Source organism: Coregonus clupeaformis, chromosome 1 (genome assembly GCF_020615455.1).
Source record: "Coregonus clupeaformis isolate EN_2021a chromosome 1, ASM2061545v1, whole genome shotgun sequence".
In the NCBI taxonomy this organism is placed as follows: Eukaryota; Metazoa; Chordata; class Actinopteri; order Salmoniformes; family Salmonidae; genus Coregonus; species Coregonus clupeaformis.
In genome coordinates, this window is record NC_059192.1 from 63,549,868 (window position 1) to 63,561,781 (window position 11,914).

The 11,914-nt window shown below is 39.7% G+C and overlaps 1 protein-coding gene across 1 annotated transcript; it reads left to right on the plus strand.

The window, feature by feature from the left end:
• The first annotated feature begins 368 nt into the window (after positions 1 to 368).
• Positions 369 to 2,814, plus strand: si:ch1073-126c3.2 (uncharacterized protein LOC555816 homolog). Its single transcript, XM_041899505.2, has 6 exons — positions 369 to 490; positions 713 to 810; positions 985 to 1,099; positions 1,301 to 1,413; positions 1,851 to 1,965; positions 2,181 to 2,814. Exons 1-6 carry the CDS (start codon positions 439 to 441, stop codon positions 2,354 to 2,356), a joined length of 669 nt encoding a protein of 222 aa, XP_041755439.1. The 5' UTR covers positions 369 to 438; the 3' UTR covers positions 2,357 to 2,814.
• Positions 2,815 to 11,914: the final 9,100 nt, after the last annotated feature.

Consider the following 11,914-nt stretch of genomic DNA (forward strand, 5'->3'; position numbering starts at 1 on the left):
AAAAAAAATAAAAAAAATACATAGGCAACAATTATTATGTTTGGCGAGTCCGAGCTAACCAAGCTAGTTGATGATGTTAATAGTGAAGTTTCCGTTGATGGCACCTACAAGCTCTCACAGTCTCACGTCAGAATTAGACGTTCATCCATGTTTCTCAAACGTCAAATTTCGAAGATGTTCCAAACTTCTAAGTGTTTAAGGTTAAGTTTAGGCATTAACTCTGAATTTTTAAAGTTAGGGTTAAGTTTAGGCATTAACTCCGAATTCTTAAGGTTAGGCATTAACTGTGAATTCCTGCAAGTCCACGGTCTGGCCCATGACTGGGAAATTGGTCAGCAGCAACATAAACTTTGTACCCTCCCCAAAGTGCAATCAGTCGTTAAATACACCAATGGTGGTTACAACTCAGGCTGAGGGAAGAAACACAACATTGACAACATGACAAAAACTACAACAAGAAGAGTTCTACTTTACTTTTGCTCACTGACAGGTAAGAAGGCAAGCCATGATGGGGGTAGAAACTTAATTGAGCCTTCAAATTCATTATACGTGTTTGAGTTTATGGTAACAATGTATTCAAAACAGTAGGCCTACATGCCGAGTATCAACCTGTCACATCATGACACTCATTTTTCCATCAACAGAACAACTACACATGGGCAGAGACAAGGTTGAGACTGTTGTGTGATACTGAATGTTTTTTGTCTGCCAGCTGTCCTCTCATATGCTGTTGCTCAGGAGAAAGATGTTGGGAACCATAAGTGCTCCTCAACCACCTTGATGTTTGAACAGCTCTCTACTCAGCTTACGGTATGGATAACTTCATCACTGAATTTTGTCTAAAATACTGTTAAATCTGTGATCAACTTTTACAAATAATGCAATGCTGATCAATTACTCTGGTTAACTAGCTTGTAGTTTACATGTTTTGGTACTTGGATTTCTAACAGATGAGTGACATCTCTTTCCACTATCTTTAAACAGGAGGCAGCACAATGTGCTGAAAACATTACTAGCCAGTGGAGCGATAACCAGACTGCTGTTGTGATTAACTCCCTAAAAACACTGACAGTCATTCTACAGAAACATCAAGAAACAGGTTAAGACTCCTGAGCAAAATACAGATCTGTGTACAATAAGAGTGTGTTGCTGACAAATACTTTATTGGCCCCAAATAAGCTATGGCAGAGCAAAGGGCCTCTTTTAGTGTAACCAATAATTACATTGGCTTCATTTTGTGTCTTTCTAAATGTATTACCTAAGTAATTATTGTGTTTCTGTGTATGTTTTCCTTGTATAGCTTGCCAGGCCGTTGATCCCAATCATTGTCCAGCTGCTGTAGCCCAGAGTGAAGGAGGACTTGTGTGTGTCACCATCAACAACAGGCGTTACTGTAAACCCATGTGCAATGAGGTACTCTTTCCTGTAACATCACATGCCTATGAGCTAAAAGCCTCTTATAATCACACTGTATGGTGGCACAAAGATTAAATATGCAGTATGCTACAATTGGCTATTCCTTTATATGAAACACAAACAGTTTCTGCAAAAAAAGAGTTTCTACAGAAAATGGGGGGAAATAAAATAAAATAAAATGTTTGGTTCTTACAGGGATACTTCGGGATTTTGGCAACGAGGCCCTTTATCTATCCCCAGAGTCAGATGAAATTGTGGATACCATTTTCATGTCTCTGTGTCCAGTTTGAAAGAAGTTAGAGGTAGTTTCAAGAGCCAATGCTAAGTAGCGTTAGCGCAATGGCTGGAAGTCTATGGGTATCTGCTAGCATGCTAGCACATTATTCATTATTTGCCATAGTTGCCTTATTAATTGTAATTTATTCACTACACAGGGCTATGACTTTGCGTTCTTGAGGACCAGTCGTCTGTATGAGAACTGCGGTGCAGACACCAAATTCAATTGGACAACCCAGTACATCGGAGGTAACAGGCTGGCCGTTTGCAACAGTAAGTCCTCTCTGTAAAGCCTCTATAAAGTCTCTCTATACCTCCACAGAAAGGCCATGGTGCACAGCTTGTAGAGCTGTAATATGTAATACTGTAACTAAAACATCCTCTAATTCTGTTGTAAAGTCTTAAATCATATTGAAATAACGATGATATGTTTCAAAGTCAGATGCTGTTCAAAAGTCGTAAGAATGTGTGTCCCTTTGTCAATGCAGAATCCTCAAGACCTATTGCAGGTGCTAAAACAGCCTACTTTCTCAAGGACCAAGACTGCCTGACGACCAAGAGTTACGATGATCAGGTGTTTAAGATCATTCAGCAGTTCATCAATGAGCTGAAGAGCAAAGGCATCGAGGGAGAGACAAAATACACCTGTCTCGTCTGTGGATAACCATAATAGAGAGGAGTGAGACTAGAAGGGAACGCTTCAGAGCTAGTAGGATCTCAAACCTCATATGTCGTTCAAGTTGCCAGAGATAAGATAAATGTTCCATACCATAATCACTATCACTAGCTGCTAAAACTCTCTACATTAATGAGGAGAATAATGAATTGAATTGTTAGATACTACTGCACTGTTGGAGCTAGGAACACAAGCATTTCGCTACACCCGCAATAGCATCTGCTAAATATGTGTATGTGACCAATAACATTTGATTTGATTTGATTTTAATTAAGAAGATTTATATCTTTGTGCTCAGCAGAACTGAAGTATGGAAGAAATGTTAACGAAATGCAGACATTAATGGTTTGATGTCAAATGCTCTTATTTTTTATTTTGTCATCATCACTTTCTTTTTCTGACTTGGGGATTGTGTTTGTAATAAATGTCATGTTTCTGAAGCAACATTACGTTGTGTGTCGATATTTCTCTTAATAACCAGCACCTCAGGTTTAGGTGTTAGACAGTGGGTGGATTTGTTGCATACACATTCACTTACACCAAACGTTCTTCATGCAGGTTGCATATTTCTTATTTGATGTGCTTCAAATTCAAATACAAAATTCAGTTGTTAAATGATCAGACTACTGCAATCTCAAAGGATATAAAATGAGCATTTTCAAATCCCAGGTGATGTGAAGCAGAATGCTGACAGTCCAGAAGCTGCAAACCACTTAGTCAAATGGCCTGATTTGAATGAATCCGGGTCATGCTCTGAAGTCAAGGTCAGCATAGCAAATACTCTAACAGGATTTGAACTCATTAACTATTATGTCATAAATCAATCAATTAATGGTCAATCAAATTCAGGGATGACATGGAAATGATCTAGAGAAGATATACACTATACACAAATGTATGTGGACACCTCTTCAAATTAATGGATTCGGCTATTTCAGCCACACCCGTTGCTGGCAGGTGTATAAAATCAAGCACACAGCGATGCAATCTCCATAGAAAAACATTGGCAGTAGAATGGCCCTACTGTAGAGCTCAGTGACTTTCAACGTGGCACCGTCATAGAATGCCACCTTTCCAACAAGTCAGTTTGTACAATTTCTGCCCTGCTAGAGCTGCCCCAGTCAACTGTAATTGCTGTTATTGTGATGTGGAAATGTCTAGGAGCAACAACGGCTCAGCCGCAAAGTGGTAGGCCACACAAGCTCACAGAAAGGGACTGCCGAGTGCTGAAGCGCGTAGCGCGTAAAAATCGTCTGTCCTGTTCGTCGGGAGCTTCATGAAATGGGTTTCCATGGCCGAGCAATTGCACACAAGCCTAAGATCACCATGCGCAATGCCAAGCGTCGGCTGGAGTGGTGTAAAGCTCGCCGCCATTGGACTCTGGAGCAGTGGAAACGCATTCTCTGGAGTGATGAATTACGCTTCCCCATCTGGCAGTCCGACGGACAAATCTGGGTTTGGCGGATGCCAGGAGGAAGCTACCTCCCCCAATACATAGTGCCAACTGTAAAGTTTGGTGGAGGAGGAATAATGGTCTGGTTTGTCATGGTTCGGTCTAGGCCCCTTAGTTCCAGTGAAGGGAAATCTTAACTTTACAGCATACAATGATATTCTCGACAATTCTGTGCTTCCAACTTTGTGGCAACAGTTTGGGGAAGGCCCTTTCCTGTTTCAGCATAACAATGCCCCGTGCACAAAGCGAGGTCCATAAAGAAATGGTTTGTCGAGATCGGTGTGGAAGAACTTGACTGGCCTGCAGAGAGCCCTAACCTCAACCCCATCGAACACCTTTGGGATGAATTAGAACACCGACTGCCAGGCCAAATCGCCCAACATCAGTGCCCGACCTCACTAATGCTCTTGTGGCTGAATGGAATCAAGTCCCCGCAGCAATGTTACAACATCTAGTGGAAAGCCTTCCCAGAAGAGTGGAGGCTGTTATAGCAGCAAAGGGGGGACCAACTCCATATTAATGCCCATGATTTTGGAATGAGATGTTTGACGAGCAGGTGTCCACATACTGGTGGTGCATGTTGGATCCCATAATCGTCAATTATATAAATGAGTAATTGTGTTGGTACCACAGTACTATACTGAACAAACATATAAATGCAACATGTTTCATGAGCTGAAATAAAAGAACCCAGATATGTTCCATACACACACAAAAAAGTATTTATCTCAAATGTTGTGCACAATTTGTATTATTATCATTATTATTATTTTATTTTTTTTATGGGGTAGATCAGCTTTAGTATTGCAGATAGATTGTGGCTTCCATCAATGTAATTGTCTTCATCATTTCCAATCCCCCATACATTTTTTTTTTAAATATATTTTTCTTTACTATTTCCCCCTAACCCTACCACCCCTCCCCTAATTGGAGTAAACTAATGGACAACAATACTTAGGCTTCTACTTCCAGCTTATACATACTATATACATTTTACGGACACAGTATATTTTACAATAGTTATCTTTTGTTTGTTTTTAGTGCCATCCTCCAGCTACCCTCAACCCCTCCCATCTATCTCTGAAGACCATTCAATTTTGATTTCTATTTGCCATATATTTTTAAACTGTGCTGTTTCACAAAAGTTCTGAACCTATATACATTTTATGGACACAGTATATTTTACATGAGTTATCTTTTGTTTGTTTTTAGTCCCACCCTTCAGATCCAATCAACCCCTCCCATCTATCTCTGAACACCATCCAGATCTGATTTCTATTTGCCATATATTTTTCAACTGTGCTGTGACAAAAGTTCTGAACCTATCTATTCTCATAGTTTCTACAGATTATAAATTAAGATACATTTTTAATATTAATTTCTCTACCATAAGCCGCCTCCAACGTCATTTTAGAAAATTTGGCAGTACATCCAACCGGCCTCACAACCGCAGACCATGTGTAACCACGCCAGCCCAGGACCTCCATATCCGGCTTCTTCACCTGCGGGATCGGCTGAAATCAGCCACCCGGACAGCTGATGAAACTGAGGAGTATTTCTGTCTGTATTAAAGCCCTTTTATGGGGAAAAAGTCATTCTGATTGGCTGGGCCTGGCTCCCCAGTGGGTGGGCCTAGCTCCCAAGTGATTGGGCCTATGCCCTCTCAGGCCTGCCCATGTTGCGCCCCTGCCCAGTCATGTGAAGTCCATAGATTAAGGCCTAATTTATTTATTTAAATTGACTGATTTCCTTACATGAACTGTAACTCAGTAAAATTGCTGAAATTGTTGCATGTTGCGTTTATATTTTTGTTCAGCATAGTTGAACAAGAACATCCTGGTCTGGTTTGCCACCATGTGTGGTGTCAAATGGCCTCTATAGGGCAGCAAATAATACAACTAGCAATCTCTGCAAACATCTAAAAGTTTTAATGGACTTCACTCTTTGGGGACATTTATGACTATTTAATACAATTATAGCCAGGGATAACGTTGGGATTTTGTAGGTGTAAAAGTAACTCCTACTATCTTTCCTATAAATTCAAAATAAGAAACCTCAAGAAATGTCACTGACGTTAGTAATTATTTCCTCTGAACTGGCTGCTTTGAAGTTGAAAACTGCTTCTGCACCTGGAAACAGAGACCATTGACCAACATCATATCAAAAACATATACATGTACACTCAGTGTTGGGGAGTAGTGAACTACATGTAGTTACACTAGTAATTTAACTATATTTTGCAGTAGCTTGGTGGTAGTCCCCTGTAGCTCAGTTGGTAGAGCATGTGGTCCTCTGTAGCTCAGCTGGTAGAGCACGGCGCTTGTAACGCCAAGGTAGTGGGTTCGATCCCCGGGACCACCCATACACAAAAATGTATGCACGCATGACTGTAAGTCGCTTTGGATAAAAGCGTCTGCTAAATGGCATATTATTATTATTATTATTATTATGGCGCTTGCAATGCCAGGGTTGTGGGTTCGTTTCCCACGGGGGGCCAGTATGAAAATGTATGCACTCACTAACTGTAAGTCGCTCTGGATAAGAGTGTCTGCTAAATGACTAAAATGTAAATGTAGTTGAACTAAATTCAAATCTTGGTAGTGTTTTCAGTAGTTAATAAAAAAATGTGCCATGTAGTGGCAGGAACTACACCCTACTTTTTTTGCAAAAATAAAATAAAATATGGGTGAAGAAGGCAAGAATTGCCTTTCTTTTTTGGCATCAGACCTGCCTAAATCTCACTTGAAACATAGGTTTGGTGTTTAAAAGGCTAAATTACACATTCTGTTAACATCTGACTCCAGAGTGATCTGTTCCTGCAATTTTTAGCCTATGACATTTCAGATTGACATATGATAATTTATCACAAAGTATTCTGAATGTAGTGAACTACTTTTTCAAAGTAACTTTAGTTAAGTAAACTATATTTCTCTTAAGGGTAGCTTTAGTGTAGCTTAACTTCTTCCAGTGTGAAGTAATTGGTAGCTTGGTAAACTATGTTTTCAGAGTAGCTTCCATAATTTAGGCAGAGACCATCATCTGATTCATTTGTATTTTCATGGAAAAACAAACAGAAAAGTCCACTATACAGTGGAGTAAGTCTACTGGATATGTTTTTGGTTATTCCTGTTCTCTGATTCTAACTGATATGTTGTTTCTTTCTCATTATTTTCATAGTGCATATAAAGATATTTAATGTACAGCCTGGTGCAGTCAGATTTACTGTACAATATGATACTGCAACTACAATAATTTCCACTAGAGGTCAGTTTCCAATCATTTTCAGGGGTAAAGAATTAACATAGGTTAGTAAAACAAATGCATGGGATTTGCTCTTGCTCTCTCTATCGCACTAAGAATATCATCCCGTCTCAATATCTAATCTATGGCTAAAATCCTATAATGTCTTGGTAACAACATGTTTAGTGGGTAAAGCCAAGACCTTCAATGAGCTGACAGTAAACACAAAATAAGTACTTTGACTATTGGTCTGAAATAAAATAAATCGAGAACTGTGAAGTACTGTGAATATTTTTCAAATAGAAAAATGGTAAAATACACAATCATTATGTTTTTTTGTTATGTCTAAAGATTTGTAAGGCTTTGCTGGTATAATCAATCATTCTCCTAACCTCTAACATACCAGAAACATGTTTGGACACTGTGAAATTCCTTGAGTATTGGGGACTCTTCTGAGACAGTTTCTGCAATAGAAAATGGCCTTTTACAATGAAAGCAATTTACTTACAGTGCCTTGTAAAAGTATTCATCCCCCTTGGCGTTTTCCCTATTTTGTTGCATTACAACCTGTAATTTAAATTGATTTTTATTTGGATTTCATGTAATGGACATACACAAAATAGTCCAAATTGGTAAAGTACTTGTTTCAAAAAATTCTAAACAATAAATAATGGGAAAGTGGTGCGTGCATGTGTATTCACCCCCTTTACCATGAAGCCCCTAAATAAGATCTGGTTCAACCAATTACCTTCAGAAGTCACATAATTAGTTAAATAAAGTCCACCTGTGTGCAATCTAAGAGTCACATGATCTGTCACATGATCTCAGTATATATACACCTGTTTTGAAAGGGCCCAGAGTCTGCAACACCACTAAGCAAGGGGCACCACCAAGCAAGCTGCACCATGAAGACCAAGGAGCTCTCCAAACAGGTCAGGGACAAAGTTGTGGAGAAGTACCGATCAGGGTTGGGTTATAAAAAAATATCAGAAACTTTGAACATCCTACGGAGTACCATTAAATCCATTATATGAATGTGTATGTACAGTGAGGGAAACAAGTATTTGATCCCCTGCTGATTTTGTTTGCCCACTGACAAAGAAATTATCAGTCTATCATTTTAATGGTAGGTTTATTTGAACATTGAGAGACAGAATGACAACAAAAAAATCCAGGGAGTGCTCCTAATCGCAGCTTGTTACCTGTATAAAAGACACCTGTCCACAGAAGCAATCAATCAATCAGATTCCAAACTCTCCACCATGGCCAAGACCAAAGAGCTCTCCAAGGAATGTCCAAAATGCTCAACTTCATTTTTATGCTGATGATACTGTTATTTACTGTTGTGCCTCATCTCTTACAAAAGCTTTCCAGAACTTGCAAACTGCTTTTTATACTGTTCAACATACCTTGTGTCAATTGAAGCTTATCCTCAATACTGACAAAACTAAACTAATGGTGTTTTCTAATGCAAGAAATAGACCTCTGAACCTTTCACCTGTTACTACCTGTCAGGGCAAGGAGATTGAGGTTGTAACCTCATATAAATATCTTGGAATTCTAATTGATGACGGCCTCTCTTTTAAATTGCATATTCAACAACTTACAAAAAAATTGAAGCTGAAATTGGGATTTTATTTTAGGAATAAGGCCTGTTTTTCTTTTGAAGCCAGAAGGAGGCTAGTATCAGCTACATTTATGCCTTTACTAGACTATGGGGATATTTTATATATGAATGCTTCCGCTCAGTGTTTGAGATCAATTGACACTCTTTATCATGGTACTTTGAGATTTATTTTAAACTGCAAAACCCTTACGCACCACTGTACTTTGTATACCAGGGTTGGCTGGCCTTCTCTAGTCACTCGTAGGCTCAGTCACTGGTATACTTTTATTTACAAAGCCATTTTGGGTTTACTACCTTTTTATTTGGGCATTTTTATTGTTCAGAAATGTGGTGGGTACTCTCTTCGTTCACTGGACTTTATCCTGCTAACTGTTCCAAATGTCCGAACTGAATTTGGTAAAAGGTCTTTTATGTACTCTGCGCCATCGTCTTGGAACACCTTACAAAATAATTTTAAACTGGAAGAACTTGTCCCGATTGGTGTTTTTAAATCTCTGATGAAGGATTTTGAGGCTGATTCCCTGACCTGTCAATGTCTTTAATTTGCTGTTTTTGATATTGTTATACTCTTGTGAATTCATGAATGGTTTTTACTAGATTACTTGTAGTTTTTCATGTTGTCTGTCTGTAATTTTTTGTAATGACTTGGTGCTGCCTATCTTGGCCAGGACGCTCTTGAAAAAGAGATTTTAAATCTCAATGAGCCCTTCCTGGTTAAATAAAGGTTAAATAAATAAATAAATAAAAAAGGATGTCAGGGACAAGATTGTAGACCTACACAAGGCTGGAATGGGCTACAAGACCATCGGCAAGCAGCTTGGTGAGAAGGTGACAACAGTTGGTGCGATTATTTGCAAATGGAAGAAACACAAAAGAACTGTCAATCTTCCTCGGCCTGGGGCCCCATGCAAGGTCTCACCTCGTGGAGTTGCAATGATCATGAGAACGGTGAGGAATCATCCCAGAATAACACGGGAGGATCTTGTCAATGATCTCAAGGCAGCTGGGACCATAGTCACTAAGAAAACAATTGGTAACACACTACGCCGTGAAGGACTGAAATCCTGCAGAGCCCGCAAGGTCCTCCTGCTCAAGAAAGTATAAATACATGCCCGTCTGAAGTTTGCCAATGAACATCTGAATGATTCAGAGGAGAACTGGGTGAAAGTGTTGTGGTCAGATGAGACCAAAATCGAGCTCTTTGGCATCAACTCAACTCGCAGTGTTTGGAGGAGGAGGAATGCTGCCTATGACACCAAGAACACCATCCCCACCGTCAAACATGGAGGTGGAAACATTATGCTTTGGGGGTGTTTTTCTGCTAAGGGGACAGGACAACTTCACCGCATCAAAGGGACGATGGACGGGCCCATTTACTGTCAAATCTTGGGTGAGAACCTCCTTCCCTCAGCCAGGGCATTGAAAATGGGTCGTGGATGGGTATTCCAGCATGACAATGACCCAAAAGACACAGCCAAGGCAACAAAGGAGTGGCTCAAGAAGAACACATTAAGGTCCTGGAGTGGCCTAGCCAGTCTCCAGATCTTAATCCCATAGAAAATCTGTGGAGGGAGCTGAAGGTTCGAGTTGCCAAACGTCAGCCTCGAAACCTTAATGACTTGGAGAAGATCTGCAAAGAGGAGTGGGACAAACTCCCTCCTGAGATGTGTGCAAACCTGGTGGCCAACTACAAGAAACCTCTGACCTCTGTGATTGCCAACAAGGGTTTTGCCACCAAGTACTAAGTAATGTTTTGCAGAGGGGTCAAATACTTATTTCCCTCATTAAAATGCAAATCAATTGATAACATTTTTGACATGCGTTTTTCTGGATGTTTTTGTTGTTATTCTGTCTCTCACTGTTTAATTAACCTACCATTAAAATTATAGACTGATCATTTCTTTGTCAGTGGGCAAACGTACAAAATCAGCAGGGGATCAAATACTTTTTTCCCTCGCTGTATATATATATAAATATATATATATATATATATATATATATATATTCGAGAGAAAAAAAACATATGGGGGATTGGAAGTGATGCAGACAATTACATTGATGGAAGTTACAATCTATCTGCAATATTAAAGCTGATCTACCCCTACATTTTTTTACAAAAATATACCTTCCAAGAGAGGGCCGCCCACCAAAACTCACGGACCAGGCAAGGAGGGCATTAATCAGAGGCAACAAAGAGACCAAAGATAACCCTGAAGGAGATGCAAAGCACCACAGCAGAGATCGTAGTATCTGTCCATAGGACCACTTTAAGCCGTACACTTCACAGAGCTGGGCTTTACGGAAGAGTGGCCAGAAAAAAGCCATTGCTTAAATAAAAAAATAAGCAAACACATTTGGTGTTCGCCAAAAGCCATGTGGGAGACTCCCCAAACATATGGAAGAAGGTACTCTGGTCAGATGAGACTAAAATTTAGCTTTTTGGCCATCAATGAGAACGCTATGTCTGGCGGAAACCCAACACCTCTCATCACCCCGAGAACACCATCCCCACAGTGAAGCATGGTGATGGCAGCATCATGCTGTGGGGATGTTTTTCATCGGCAGGGACTGGTAAACTGGTCAGAATTGAAGGAATGATGGATGGTGCTAAATATAGGGAAATTCTTGAGGGACACCAGCGGAACCCATCCAACTTGAAGGAGCTGAAGCAGTTTTGCCTTGAAGAATGGGCAAACTCCCAGTGGCTAGATGTGCAAAGCTTATAGAGACATACCCCAAGAGACTTGCAGCTGTAATTGCTGCAAAAGGTGGCTCTACAAAGTATTGACTTTGGGGGGGTGAATGTTTATGCACGCTTGTGTCTTATTTCTTGTTTGTTTCACAATAAAAAATAGTTTGCATCTTCAAAGTGGTAGGCATGTTGTGTAAATCAAATGATACAAACCCCCAAAAAATCCATTTTAATTCCAGGTTGTAAGGCAACAAAATAGGAAAAATGCCAAGGGGGGTGACTACTTTCGCAAGCCACTGTAATTTGAGGCTCATATATTTGAATATCTCAGACGTGATTAAATTTGGTATGTTAAGCCTATGAAAAGCTAGTCTCTCATTACACACGAACATTACATTTATCATTTAAAAAAATTGTCTGACCAATACTACAACCAAAGGTTGACCGTGCCAGCATATTGGAAATAGAGATTGGCTTGCACACATACACTTTTAAAAGACAGCACTCATTAAATTGACATGCATTCAATTTCAA